At 40.0% G+C, this 15685-nt stretch overlaps 1 protein-coding gene across 1 annotated transcript in view; it reads left to right on the top strand.

The window, feature by feature from the left end:
- DSCAM (DS cell adhesion molecule) overlaps nt 1–15685 on the top strand; it is an 857668-nt gene that overhangs the window by 539871 nt on the left and 302112 nt on the right. Inside the window, exons 6-8 of the mRNA XM_070795162.1 lie at nt 1050–1325; nt 10748–11044; nt 11798–12073. Coding sequence (XP_070651263.1) covers nt 1050–1325; nt 10748–11044; nt 11798–12073 — 849 coding nt within the window. The remainder of the gene's footprint in view (nt 1–1049; nt 1326–10747; nt 11045–11797; nt 12074–15685) is intronic.

Below are 15685 nucleotides of genomic sequence, written 5' to 3'. Positions count from 1 at the left end.
AAGAACATGCAGAGTGTGGCCTTTTGTTTTTAAGGTTCCTTTTTAAAAATCGTTGCAACGTCATTCCACACAAAAGCATTAGAAACATAGCAGTCTTAACACGAAGCTCACAATTGACTATTTCAACAGAAAATCTGTATGCATTGTCATTTACATGGTAAAGTAGCTAACTATTAAAAAGATGTTCTTTCTCAATCCCTCTGCTGCTTTAACTCTGGGAGTATTCCAGGTAGAAGGCCTATGTAGTGCTATTTACAAGTACCAAATTATGACCATATTGTTGTTGTTCCGTTGCTCAGTTGTGTCCAACTCTGCAAACTCCTATACTGTAGCATGCCAGGCTTCCTTGTCCTTCACTATCTCCCAGAGTTTGCTAAGACTCTTGTCCAGTGAGTCAGTGATGCCATCCAGCCATCTCGTCCTCTGTTGCCCCCTTCTCCTCCTGCTTTCAATCTTTCCCAGCATCAGGATCTTTCCTAATACATTGGCTGTACACCTCAGGTGGCCAAAGTATTGGAGCTTCAGCTTCAGCATCAGTTCTTCCAGTGAATAGTCAGTGTTGATCTCCTTGCAGTCCAAGGGACTCTCAAGAGTCTTCTCCAGGACCACAGTTTGAAAGCATTGATTCTTTGGTGCTCAGCCTTCTTTATGGTCCAACTCTCACATTGGCAAATGACTGCTGGAAAAACCATAACTTTGACTCTATGGACTTTTGTCGACAAAGTGATGTCTCTGCTTTTTAATCTGCTGTCTGGGTTTGTCAAAGCTTTTCTTCCAAGGAGCAACCGTCTTTTGCTTTCATGTCTGCAGTCACCATCCAAGCAAGTACAAAATTAAGACAGTATAACTTACATAAATCCCATTAACAGCTCAATTTAATATCTTTGACTATTCAAAGCTCTGTATGAGGGAAAAACCTACCTTGACGTATTGCCAAATGGCCAAAAATGCTTGTAAAGATACATTTGCCTTGTCAAAAGTCCACCCTGTTGAAATACTCTCATGTGTGATATTTTTACCTTCTTTTTTTCTCTTCCCCGAAACTCCAGAGCCACTGAAAGCTACCATCAGCCCCAGGAAAGTTAAAAGCAGCGTGGGCAGCCAGGTTTCCTTGTCCTGCAGCGTGACTGGAAGTGAGGACCAGGAACTCTCCTGGTACCGAAATGGTGAAATACTCAACCCTGGAAAAAATGTGAGGATCACAGGGATCAACCACGAAAACCTTATAATGGATCACATGGTCCGAAGTGACGGCGGAGCCTACCAGTGCTTTGTGCGCAAGGACAGGCTGTCCGCTCAAGACTTTGTGCAGGTGGTCCTTGAAGGTCAGTGGGCCTCGTTGCAGGGTTCAGCTGAAAAAAAGAACTCAAACCCAGGGCACTCAAAAGCAAGAGCAAAGGGTGAAGTGGAGCTCATAACTCAGTTTTAAGATTTCTGTCTGATCAGCTAGTAACTCTCCTCTAGTTTTCTAGCTCAGTTGGGCAAATAAAAGATTAATTTCTGATGAAGTGATCATTGTTTCTAGTAGAAGTAACATAAGTAATGTGATTTAACATAAAGTCAAGTAACATAAATGCTGCTCACTCAGTGTTTAAAGTTACTTGTCAAGATATGAACCAAAGAGACTTGAGACTGATGGTTCAGTGGCTAATCCGTCATCCTCTTGACCAGGGTTTCTCAGGGGTGCTTGGTTGGGTAGGCTGCTGTATGCACTCTAGGATGCTGAATGGAGTCTCACCTCTATCTGCTAAATGCTCGCTGTGCCTCCCTCCAGTTATGACAAACAAGTGTCCTTTGGGGGAGCAAAATAGCCCCCCCCAAAGTTGATAAGCACATCCATGGATGCAACACTTAGAGCAACATTTCAACGTCATGTTTGGTGGACTGTAAAAAGGCATCTGGGTTGTAGAGTTGTCTCAATTTGGGTCCAGAGAGTCACAGATTTAGGTGAATGGAATTTTTGAAGAATTGCTTTGTGTTATCATAATGAGTTTTAGGCTTTTTTTTAACTGCCTACTGCTTACTTACATCTTCAAGCTTATCAATCAGCCAGGGAAAGACACTGTCCAGGTAACTTTCAAGCAAGAGACATGTTTATCACTAGATAATTGAACTAGCTTTTATCTGTAAATTTGCATGTCTTGTTGGAAATTGTGCCTTTATATATAATTTAAAATTCATCTGTTATCAACTGATTAAAATAACTACATGACTTTCATATAGCCTAAAGCAGGGGAAAAGAAAATCCATTTAATATGAAAATAAGTTTAAATATCTCTTGACGCTAAGTGTCTATTTCTCTTATTACTTTTTTAACCTTAGCTAATTTTTAAGAAGAAACGGGCTTAGGATAACATTCTTATTTTGATTCAAGCAGTTCCTTGCAGACAGTGAGCATTTTAAAGCACAGGTGAATATAGCTGAAGGCACGGGACTCATATTAAAAGCCTGATGCTGTGTTTCCATAATAATTAAGTGCAGAAAGTAATCAATTTGCACAGAGCCAGTTTGCTAATGGCGATGCCCTGCAGTCCTCACATAGCCACTATTTTTAGATTCTTTGTAGAAAAGGGAGAGATTACCTGTCTAGGCCTCGTTACCTTGGAAACCACCTCGTGTGACCAAGAAAACCTAAGGAATATATTGATAATCCATAATAATGTCGAAAGAGGTGAGGTTATCAGAGAGTGACAGCAAGAAAGATTTCAAAGACACTCCAGTCTCACTGGGAAAATAATGTCTGCTTTCATCTCCAAAAAAGCCTGTCGCTTGAATAAAAAGAGGGGTGAGAGGAGCCCACTGAGCCCACTCACGGATTTATTTGTTGCCTGTCAGTTTCTGTTCAGGACAAGAAGCTTCACTTATTTTTTTTTTTTTTTCTCATCTGAGAAATGACAGTGCTAATGTCGCCAAAGACAGCAGAAATGGAATTACAAACACATACCCAGTAACTGCCTTAAGATGGTGTCTAACTAGACACTTATGATTTAACATCCTGTAACCGCTATGAATTAACTGATTCTAAAAACTCACAATACTATCAACTAAGAATGGCCACTGATATAATGTAGAATTTTGGAATATTTCCCATGAGGACAAAGAAACTGGAAAGGAAGTTTAAAGAAACTGGAACTAATAATTATAGGTTCAAGATCAGACCGGAACACCTAGAAAGTAGAATCATAAAAAAGAAGAACAGGTCTTATTTCTGGAAATTATGGAGTAGTGTGTATCACACTAACCTGAGAGAAGATGAAAATAATGAACTTTGGGAAAAGCAAAATAATTTACAGACCCTGCGGAAATACCCCAAATCAGGCAGAAAGAACTTGACCCTTGAAAGAAGGGGGAAATATCAGTAATTTTCTACACAAATATCACACGTCCCTTGAGGATATTTTCCAGTGCTAGTGGGGTGGGGCTTCACAGCTGGTGCTAGTGGTAAAGAATATTCCTGCCAGTGTAGGAGACATAAGGGACAAGGGTTCGATCCCTGGGCCAAAAAGATCCCCTGGAGAAGGAAATGGCAACCTCTTCAGTATTCTTGCCTGGAGAATCCCATGGACAGAGGAGCCTGCAGGCTACAGTCCATAGAGTTACAAAGAATTAGACATGACTGAGCACACACACACAGTCTTTCTAAGATTATGATGAATTTTATTTTTAATTTACTGTTTTCAACATTTAAAAACCCCATCAACATGCATGACTACATCTATCAAAAATAGTCTTTAAAAGTTAAAACCAAATAAAGATATTTTCAATAAACAAAAGGTTGTGAAGAGCATGATGCCAGAAGTCCTACATGCTAAGAAACAGTAAATGAAACCATTCATGATGAAGAAAATGACCTGAATCTGGAAACTCAGATAGAAATGAAGTACATGAAAAATGACAAATGTACTAGTAACCATTTAGCAAAATTGTTTTCTCATTTAATTTTTCTAAAACAGTTCAGTTCAGTCACTCAGTCGTGTCTGACTCTCTGTGACCCCATGAAGTGCAGTATGCCAGGCCTCCCTGTCCATCACCAACTCCCAGAGTTCACTCAAACCCATGTCCATTGAGTCAGTGATGCCATCCAACCATCTCATCCTCTGTCGTTCCCTTACTGGACTTTCAGCTTCAACATCAGTTCTTCCAGTGAACAACCAGGACTGATCTCCTTCAGGATGGACTGGTTGGATCTCCCTGCAGTCCAAGAGACTCTCAAGAGTCTTCTCCAGCACGACAGTTCAAAAGCAACAATTCTTCAGCGCTCAGCCTTCTTCACAGTCCAACTCTCACATCCATACATGACCACAGGAAAAACCATAGCCTTGACTAGACGGACCTTTGTTAACAAAGTAATGTCGCTGCTTTTCAATATGCTATCTAGGTTGCTCATAACTTTCCTTCCAAGGAGTAAGCGTCTTTTAATTTCATGGCTGCAATCACCATCTGCAGTGACTTTGGAGCCCAGAAAAATAAAGTCAGCCACTGTTTCCACTGTTTCCCCATCTATTTCCCATGAAGTGATGGGACCGGATGCCATGATCTTCGTTTTCTGAATGTTGAGCTTTAAGCCAACTTTTTCACTCTCCACTTTCACTTTCATCAAGAGGCTTTTGAGTTCCTCTTCACTTTCTGCCATAAGGGTGGTGTCATCTGCATATCTGAGGTTATTGATATTTCTCCTGGTAATCTTGATTACAGCTTGTGCTTCCCCCAGCCCAGCATTTCTCATGATGTACTCTACATAGAAGTTAAATAAACAGGATGACAATATACAGCCTTGACGTACTGCTTTTCCTATTTGGAACCAGTCTGTTGTTTCATGTCCAGTTCGAACTGTTGCTTCCTGACCTGCATACAGGTTTCTCAAGAGGCAGATCAGGTGGTCTGGTATTCCCATCTCTTTCAGAATTTTCCACAGTTTATTGTGATCCACACAGTCAAAGGCTTTGGCATAGTCAATAAAGCAGAAATAGATGTTGTTCTGGAACTCTCTTGCTTTTTCCATGATCCAGTGGATGTTGGCAATTTGATCTTTGGTTCCTCTGCCTTTTCTAAAACCAGCTTGAACATCTGGAAGTTCACGGTTCATGTATTGCTGAAGCCTGGCTTGGAAAATTTTAAGCATTACTTTACTAGCTTGTGAGATGAGTGCAATTGTGTGATAGTTTGAGCATTCTTTGGCATTGCCTTTCTTTGGGATTGGGATGAAAACTGACCTTTTCTAGTCCTGTGGCCACTGCTGAGTTTTCCAAATTTGTTGGCATATTGAATGCAGCACTTTCACAGCATCATCTTTCAGGATTTGAAATAGCTCCACTGGAATTCCATCACCTCCACTAGCTTTGTTCGTAGTGATGCTTTCTAAGGCCCACTTGACTTCACATTCCAGGATGTCTGGCTCTAGGTGAATGGTCATACCATCGTGATTATCTGGGTCATGAAGATCTTTTTTGTACAGTTCTGTGTATTTTTGCCACCTCTTCTTAATATCTTCTGCTTCTGTTAGGTCCATACCATTTTTTTCCTTTATTGAGCCCATCTTTGCATGAAATGTTCCTTTGGTATCTCCAATTTTCTTGAAGAGATCTCTAGTCTTTCCCATTCTATTCTTTTCCTCTATATCTTTGCATTGATGGCTGAAAAAGGCTTTATTATCTCTCCTGGCTATTCTTTGGAACTCTGCATTCAAATGGGTATATCTTTCCTTTTCTCCTTTGCTTTTCGCTTCTATTCTTTTCACAGCTATTTGTAAGGCCTCCCCAGACAGCCATTTTGCTTTTTTGCATTTATTTTTCTTGGGGATGGTCTTGATTCCTGTCCCCTGTACAGTGTCACGAACCTCTATCCATAGTTCATCAAGCACTCTGTCTATCAGATCTAGGCCCTTAAATCTATTTCTCACTTCCACTGTATAGTCATAAGGGATTTTATTTAGGTCATACCTGAATGGTCTAGTGGTTTTCCTTACTTTCCTCAATTTCAGTCTGTATTTGGCAATAAGGAGTTCATGATCTGAGCCACAGTCAGCTCCTGGTCTTGTTTTTGCTGACTGTATAGAGCTTCTCCATCTTTGGCTGCAAAGAATATAATCAATCTGATTTCAGTGTCAACCATCTGGTGATGTCCATGTGTAGAGTCTTCTCTTGTGTTGTTGGAAGAGGGTGTTTGCTATGACCAGTGCATTCTCTTGGCAGAACTCTATTAGCCTTTGCTCTGCTTCATTCTGTATTCCAAGGCCAAATTTGTCTGTTACTCCAGGTGTTTCTTGACTTCCTACTTTTGCATTTTTCTAAATAGCAACTGACAAATTATAACATTACATCATTGTATTATATTTTTTAGCATACATAAAATTACACAAATGAAAGAATATAAATTAAATTTTTGAGATTATCTGTTGCAAGATTCCTCCATTTTATTTGAATAATTGTAATTTTAACTTCTCATAGGTGATTAAAACTATAAAATTTGCATGTACACACTCATATTACTATATATGTAATGAAAATGAAAAGGCAAATATGAAATGATAGAAAATATTTAGTACATACATTTATATATAATGTATACTATATATATACATATGTCTGACAAACATTATGTGTAATTTAATCTGACCTGAAACTGAAAGTGTTGGTTGCTCAGTTGTGTCCACTCTTTGCAAACCCGTGGATTGTAGCCTGTCAGGCTCCTCTGTCCATAGGATTTTCCAGGCAAGAATACTTTGCTGCTGCTGCTGCTAAGTCGCTTCAGTTGTGTCCGACTCTGTGCGACCCCATAGACGGCAGCCCACCAGGCCTCCCCGTCCCTCGGATTCTCCTGGCAAGAACATTGGAGTGGGCTGCCATTTCCCTCTCCAATGCATGAAAGTAAAAAGTGAAAGTGAAGTCACTCAGTCATGTCTGACTCTAGCGACCCCATGGACTGCAGCCCACCAGGCTCCTCTGTCCATGGGATTTTCCAGGCAAAAGTACTGGAGTGGCGTGCCATTGCCTTCTCCAAGAATACTCTAATGTCTTCCTCTTTCCTTTTCTAAGGGATCTTCTCAATCCAGGGATTGAACTCGGGTCTCCTTCATCACAGGCAGACTCTTTACTTTCTGAGCCACCAGGGATGTAATCTGACCTATATACATGTATAAGTAAATTTGTATACATGTATATTCATCATATTTGTTTTGAATGTATATATTATACATATACATGTATTCAGTGGACGTGAAGAACTGCTACCAATCAATACCAAAGAAAAAGACTGTAACATAAAAATGGAACAAAAGATTTGAACAGACATTTCATGAAAGGAAATACACAAGCGGCCAATAAACACACACAAAAACAATAGTAATTCCGTAGCATTTGTCAAATAATGCAAAATCTGTATCTAATCACAAGGAAATATCAAACTGGATTTGAACAACTGGCTACAAAGTAATTCTTCAAAAATGTCAAAGTCAAGAGTTGAGTAGAAACTGAAGAATGTTACAGATTAAAAGGACTAATGAGACACCGCAAATAAATGTAAGGTGTGACAATGGTTGGACTGGGAAAACAGCTGTAAGCGACATTACTGGTCATGGACAGACTCTGCATTAGGTAACACCATGGTTCCAAAGTTGCAGCTCCTAATTTTACTAACTGTACTCTGGTTATGACAGAGTATATGTAGGGCACACACAAACATGATTTGAAGCCAAGAATAGGCTGAAGTAATGCATGGTGATAGAAATCAGAAGAGTAGTGGTGGGTAGAGACTGCTTGCAAGAACCCCTAGCAACATGGTGGGGGGTGATAGAAATGATTCTTACCTTCTTCATTTTGTGCTTACATAAGTGTATTTATTTAACAAAACTCATTCTGTTGGTACTCTTAAGATATATATATTTAGCTGTGGGTAAACTTTATCTACAAAAATAAAAGCGTAAGTGAAGAAAACTTTCCCACATAGATTTTAAAATAAGACTTGAGAGTTCAATGCTTAATGTAAAAATCAGTGAAAAGAAATCTATAGCTAAACACCTCCTGACAAAATATGTTGAGTTGTAAGGTCAAATAAAATAACCTCAATATTCTCAAGCATCAACAGTTGGTCATATACAAAGAATTATGATCAGAATGACATCTAACTTCTCTGTAAATTAAATGTAGAGCACGTTGAAGTCATGTCTGCAGGGTTCTCAGGGCTAAAGTGCAGATTTCCTATTTTAATATTATGAAGTTATTTTTGTCATCTTTGATAGTAAAAGAAAGATGTTTGTGATCTAAGAATCTGACCCTGAAAAAAATATACTTGAAAGCCTTCTCCAGCCTTCCAAAATGTGAGCTGGAATGAAGTTAAGATTCAGCAATTTGCAAATGAAAAGATGGTGCAACACTTACCTTCAGTACTGGAATTGCAAGATAGCTTTAGAATTTTTTTTCTGTTTTTTTTTAAATAATTAATTTTTTATTGATGGATAATCGCTTTACAGAAGTTTGCTGTTTTCTGTCAAACCTCAACATGAATCACCCATAGGTATACATAAATCCCCTCCCTTTTGTTTCTAACTTTTCTTTTGCTTATCTATGCTTTCAAATTTTTCAGCAATGAATACATGTAATTTTTATAATTCAGGTTAAAAAGTAAAAAAAAAAAAATCTATTAATCATTATCTTTCAATTTGCACCAATTAAAAAAAAATATCTCCACCAGCAAGGTTTATTACTGGACACAGAAATCAAGTTGCATGTGATCATAGTTCTGTCAAAATGATATATTCATGCCTGGAAAAAAAAAAAAGTGTCACAATGTTGATTTATATGCCTAAAGCTGGGAGATCCATTGGTAACTTTCCAGTCTTTTGACTTTCACACATTTTTCTCTAATATGTGTGTATCATTCTAATGTGTATGTGCTCAGTGGTATAGTCGTGTCTGACTCTTTTTGACCCCATAGACTATAGCTGCCAGGCTTCTCTGGCCATGGAATTTTCCAGGCAAGAATCCTGGAGTGTGTTGCCGTTTCCTCCTCCAGGGGATCTTCCCGACCCAGGGATTGAAACTGTGTCTCTTGCATCTCCTGCATTAGCAGCAGATTCTTTACTATTAGTGCCACCTGGGACACCCTGTATCTCTCTAATGGAGACCTAATATACATTTTTTTTTTTTTTCCTTCCAATTTTATTTTATTTTTAAACTTTACATAATTGTATTAGTTTTGCCAAATATTTTTTTTAAAATGCATTTGTTGTTACGAGCATATAACTTTGGGCTTCTCTGGTAGCTCAGCTGGTAAAAAAAGCTGCCTGCAATGCGGGAGACTTGGGTTCAATACCTGGGCTGGGAAGATCCCCTGGAGGAGGGCATGACATCCCACTCTAGTATTCTTGCTTGGAGAATCCCCATGGACAGAGGAGCCTGGCAGGCTACAGTCCATGAGCTCACAAAGGTCGTACATGACTGAGCGACTAGGCATAGCACAGCACATAGAATATAACCTTAAAGAGATATTTTAATACATGATTTAAAAAAATAATGGAATATGAAAATTTTGTCTTTGTCTAAAACATTGGAAATTTCTGTGGAAACATTCCTAAGATTAATCTCCTTGTTTTCCTGGGAGGGTCTTGAGTTGTGTCTCTTCTCCTAGTATCAGTTTTATTCTCAGAAGTATCCCAGATAAATTAATGACCACCTTACTTATAACACTTACTATGTTATAACACAATCTAAACTATGACATAAATAAACTTATCCATAAAGCAAGAACAGACTCACAGGCATAGAGAACAGGTTGGTGGTTGCCACAGGGAAGGGGAGTTGGAGAGGGATGGATTGAGAGTTCAGGATTAGCAGATACAAACTAGTTATCAGTACATAAAGGGTGGATTCAATCAGCATGAGTTTGAGCAAACTCTGGGAGATAGTGAAAGACAGGGAAGCCTGGTGTGCTACAGTCCTGGTGGTCGCAAAGAGATGGACACGACTGAGCGCCTGAACAACAACAAATAGGATGGATAAACAGCAAAGTCCTACTGTATAGCACAGGGAACTATACTCAGTATCCTATGATAGCCACAATGGAAAAGAATCTGAAAAATAACATATGTATGTATAACTGAATCACTTTGTTGTAGAGCAGAAACTTAACAAATCAACTGAAGCATAGCTTCAGTAAAATAAAATTTTTAAAAAAGAAAGAAAAGATACTTATGGAGACATTTAATAATACCGAAAGGGTCCAACTTGATTTAGCTTTTACCTATTCTCAGGGCCTTCATGAAAATTCACATGCAATTATCATTATTTATTATTAAAACTATAAAAGATGATTCCTTATGAGAAAATGACAGAGAGATAATCAATGTCTTAGTTCTTTCTTCCTCTAAACAGTTCCCCATTGAGCAATCCCTAATTAACTTGGAGGAAGTAGAAAGCTAAATTAGCCATGGAGGTGTGTGAATTTCCTCTGTTATAACTTTGGGTGGGGACATAACAGTTCTGAATTATAAACTTTTGGGGAGATGACATTCTTTATCATGAACATCTGAGTTGCATGATTATGACAATCAAGAAATAGAGGAGAGAGATTAAAGCTAGCTAAGTCTGCATTTACTTATTTTGAAACTGAAAAGTTGTCCTAAGTGGAATTTAGCTTTATCGATAAAACCAGTCTTTTGAGGGGCGTTTGATAGCCACATCCAATAGACATACTCGGAAGTCCTTTAATTATGCATATGTGCCACTTCCCTGCGTGATTTGTCTTCCTGCAGATGGAACTCCCAAAATCATTTCCGCCTTTAGTGAGAAAGTGGTGAGTCCGGCAGAGGCCGTCTCCCTGATGTGCAACGTGAAGGGAACGCCGCTGCCCACGATCACGTGGACCCTGGACGACGACCCCATCCTCAAGGGCGGCAGCCACCGCATCAGCCAGATGATCACGTCGGAGGGCAACGTGGTCAGCTACCTGAACATCTCCAGCTCTCAGGTTCGCGACGGGGGCGTCTATCGCTGCACGGCCAACAACTCTGCAGGCGTCGTCCTCTACCAGGCTCGAATAAACGTAAGAGGTGCTTGTCGAATCAACTCCTCAAAAAACACACATGACTCATTGTAGCGGAGAAGGACGTTTCTGCATGCACCGAGCCCAGTCTTGGAATGCCAGACCGGATTAATGTCGCTTCGTTGTCTCCTGCCCTCTTGCTTCCCACTGAGGAATGGCAGTGACTGGATCACTGTTGGAAATGGCATTTTGGTTTCCTTAGTCAGCTTGTTCTCTTGTTTTACTCTTAGACTTGTCCTCTGGAGCTTTCTTTTCCTGGTTTATGCTCTGCATGCTCTCTCCTTCCTCCTCTTCTTCTGTTCTACGACATTCATGGTAAACCTTCATGTACATGGTACTTAACCTACATTCATAGTGCAACATGGCATAACCTCCATCCTCACAATCTATTTTATAGAGAGAGAGTTAAACAGTTGAATTGATACCAGTGTCTCACCAGCTGAATATGATTGTTCAGTGCAGCTTGTTACTTTGTATTGATTAAATTGCCTTTTAGCCTATAATTCAAAATGTTTTAAATAGAAGTAGTTGGTAATTAGCACTAGTTCAATTCATTTGAAGGCAATGAAATGAAAAGGAAAAGAAAAAAAAAAAAACCTTCTTAGTGGAAAATGCCAAATGCAGAAAAAAATTGCTGAATTGAAAAAGATGTCCTTACATGAAAACAAATACATTTTTAAACTCAAGGAAAAGTGTACTCATTTCCACACATAAAAGGTACCCTTAAATTATTTTCAAGAGCTTCTCTGTGTCTCTCCAGGGCCTGCAAGCATTCGACCAATGAAAAATATCACAGCAATAGCAGGACGCGACACATACATTCACTGTCGTGTGATTGGCTATCCGTATTACTCCATCAAATGGTACAAGAACTCGAATCTGCTTCCTTTCAACCACCGCCAAGTGGCGTTTGAGAATAATGGAACTCTAAAACTCTCAGATGTGCAGAAGGAAGTTGATGAGGGGGAGTACACCTGCAACGTGCTAGTCCAGCCCCAGCTCTCCACCAGCCAGAGTGTCCACGTGACGGTCAAAGGTAAGGCTGTGCCTCTGTCCCCACCCGAGTCACCATTGCTAAGTTTATCCACTAAGAGTGAAATAATCTGAAAACCTTTATGTTTAGAATGAGGAATGATAAAGTGTATTAGATGTTCTGTTCTCTCCGCCAGTGCATCCTCACCGGACTGATGGCTAAGATAGTCTTCTTTCCACATGAATTTTTGGCTTGGTTTTCCAGAGGATGTGTGTTTTTATGCTATCATAGGAAAAAACACATCATCTATTTGGTTATCTAGTTGTCTGACAAATCATTTTAAAACACTTAGCTTTGTTTTTCTACAGTCCCTGAAAGTAAGTTCTTTTGGAATCCACCTGGAAGAGATTTTGTGTAATGCGTAAAGACTTCACACAAAATAAACGAGCAGATCAAAGCAAAAACATAGGAATGCAATGAATGGATAACCCCATAGGAAATTTTCTAGACTTTTATATTTTTCTTTACATCATGACATCATGATGTGGACAGTCATGAAATCTAACCATCAGGATGAATTTTGGTGATCATGCAACTCAACACCAGCCTCCTTGTCATGCAGCTAAGCTGCATGTCTGAGCTGCCAGTTACCTCCCTAGGTACCAACAACTGTCTTTTAGTGTTTTGGCTGCAAAACTTCATAGGTTTTCTATGGTCCTCCTCAACCATCTTTTCTCACAAATCCTGTTAGTTTGTCTATTTAGATCAGATCAGATCAGTCACTCAGTCATGACCGACTCTTTGCGACCACAAGAATTGCAGCACGCCAGGCCTCCCTGTCCATCACCAACCCCCAGAGTTCACTGAGACTCACGTCCATCGAGTCAGTGATGCCATCCAGCCATCTCATCCTCTGTCATCCCCTTCTCCTCCTGCCCCCAATCCCTCCCAGCATCAGAGTCTTTTCCAATGAGTCAACTCTTCCCATGAGGTGGCCAAAGTACTGGAGTTTCAGCTTTAGCATCTTTCCTTCCAAAGAACACCCAGGGCTGATCTCCTTCAGAATGGACTGGTTGGATCTCCCTGCAGTCCAAGGGACTCTCAAGAGTCTTCTCCAACACCACAGTTCAAAAGCATCAATTCTTCGGCGCTCAGCCTTCTTCACAGTCCAACTCTCATATCCATACATGACCACAGGAAAAACCATAGCCTTGACTAGACGAACCTTTGTTGGCAAAGTAATGTCTCTGCTTTTCAATATGCTATCTAGGTTGCTCATAACTTTCCTTCCAAGGAGTAATCGTCTTTTAATTTCATGGCTGCAGTCACCATCTGCAGTGACTTTGGAGCCCAGAAAAATAAAGTCTGACACTGTTTCCCCATCTATTTCCCATGAAGTGATGGGACCGGATGCCATGATCTTTGTTTTCTGAATGTTGAGCTTTAAGCCAACTTTTTCACTCTCCACTTTCACTTTCATCAAGAGGCTTTTGAGTTCCTCTTCACTTTCTGCCATAAGGGTGGTGTCATCTGCATATCTGAGGTTATTGATATTTCTCCTGGTAATTTTGATTACAGCTTGTGCTTCCCCCAGCCCAGCATTTCTCATGATGTACTCTGCATAGAAGTTAAATAAACAGGGTGACAATATACAGCCTTGATGTACTGCTTTTCCTATTTGGAACCAGTCTGTTGTTCCATGTCCAGTTCTAACTGTTGCTTCCTGACCTGCATACAAATTTCTCAAGAGGCAGATCAGGTGGTCTGGTATTCCCATCTCTTTCAGAATTTCCCACAGTTTATTGTGATCCACACAGTCAAAGGCTTTGGCATAGTCAATAAAGCAGAAATAGATGTTGTTCTGGAACTCTCTTGCTTTTTCCATGATCCAGTGGATATTGGCAATTTGATCTCTGGTTCCTCTGCCTTTTGTAAATCCAGCTTGAACATCTGGAAGTTCACGGTTCACATATTGCTGAAGCCTGGCTTGGAGAATTTTGAGCATTACTTTACTAGCGTGTGAGATGAGTGCAATTGTGTGGTAGTTTGAGCATTCTTTGGCATTGCCTTTCTTTGGGATTGGAATGAAAACTGACCTTTTCCAGTCCTGTGGCCACTGCTGAGCTTTCCAAATTTGCTGGCATATTGAGTGCAGCACTTTCACAGCATCATCTTTCAGGATTTGGAATAGCTCAACTGGAATTCCATCACCTCCACTAGCTTTGGAGGCCCACTTGACTTTCTAAGGCCCACTTGACTTCACATTCCAGGATGTCTGGCTCTAGGTCAGTGATCACACCATCGTGATTATCTGGGTCATGAAGATCTTTTTTGTACAGTTCTTCTGAGTATTCTTTCTAGGGCCCACTTGACTTCACATTGCAGGATGTCTGGCTCTAGGTCAGTGATCACACCATCGTGATTATCTGGGTCATGAAGATCTTTTTTGTACAGTTCTTCTGAGTATTCTTGCCATCTCTTCTTAATATCTTCTGCTTCTGTTAGGTCCATCCCATTTCTGTCCTTTATCGAGCCCATCTTTGCATGAAATGTTCCTTTGGTATCTCTGATTTTTTTTGAAGAGATCCCCAGTCTTTCCCATTCTGTTGTTTTCCTCTATTTCTTTGCATTGATCACTGAGGAAGGCTTTCTTATCTTTTTTTGCTATTCTTTGGAACTCTGCATTCAGATGCTTATATCTTTCCTTTTCTCCTTTGCTTTTCTCTTCTCTTCTTTTCACAGCTATTTGTAAGGCCTCCCCAGACAGCCATTTTGCTTTTTTGCATTTCTTTTCTATGGGAATGGTCTTGATCCCTGTCTCCTGTACAATGTCACGAACCTCATTCCATAGTTCATCAGGCACTCTATCTATCAGATCTAGGCCCTTAAATCTATTTCTCACTTCCACTGTATAATCATAAGGGATTTGATTTAGGTCATACCTGAATGGCCTAGTGGTTTTCCCTACTTTCTTCAATTTAAGTCTGAATTTGGCAATAAGGAGTTCATGGTCTGAGCCACAGTCAGCTCCTGGTCTTGCGTTTGCTGACTGTATAGACTTCTCCATCTTTTGCTGCAAAGAATATAATCAATCTGATTTCGGTGTTGACCATCTGGTGATGTCGATGTGTAGAGTCTTCTCTTGTGTTGTTGGAAGAGGGTGTTTGTTATGACCAGTGCATTTTCTTGGCAAAACTCTATTAGTCTTTGCCCTGCTTCATTCCATATTCCAAGGCCAAATTTGCCTGTTACTCCAGGTGTTTCTTGATTTCCTACTTTTGCATTCCAGTCCCCTGTAATGAAAAGGATATCTTTTTTGGGTGTTAGTTCTAAAAGGTCTTGTAGGTCGTCATAGAACCATTCAACTTCAGCTTCTTCAGTGTTACTGGTTGGGGCAAAGGCTTGGATTACTATGATATTGAATGGTTTGCCTTGGAAACGAACAGAGATCATTCTGTCATTTTTGAGATTGCATTCAAGTACTGCATTTTGGACTCTTTTGTTGACCATGATGGCCACTCCATTTCTTCTGAGGGATTCCTGCCCTCAGTAGTAGATATAATGGTCATCTGAGTTAAATTCACCCATTCCAGGCCATTTCAGTTCGCTGATTCCTAGAATGTCTACATTCACTCTTGCCATCTCTTGTTTGATGACTTTCAATTTGCCTTGATT

This window comes from Bos indicus, chromosome 1, assembly GCF_029378745.1.
Source record: "Bos indicus isolate NIAB-ARS_2022 breed Sahiwal x Tharparkar chromosome 1, NIAB-ARS_B.indTharparkar_mat_pri_1.0, whole genome shotgun sequence".
Classification (NCBI taxonomy): Eukaryota; Metazoa; Chordata; class Mammalia; order Artiodactyla; family Bovidae; genus Bos; species Bos indicus.
This window is presented reverse-complemented; position numbering and strand designations above follow the sequence as displayed.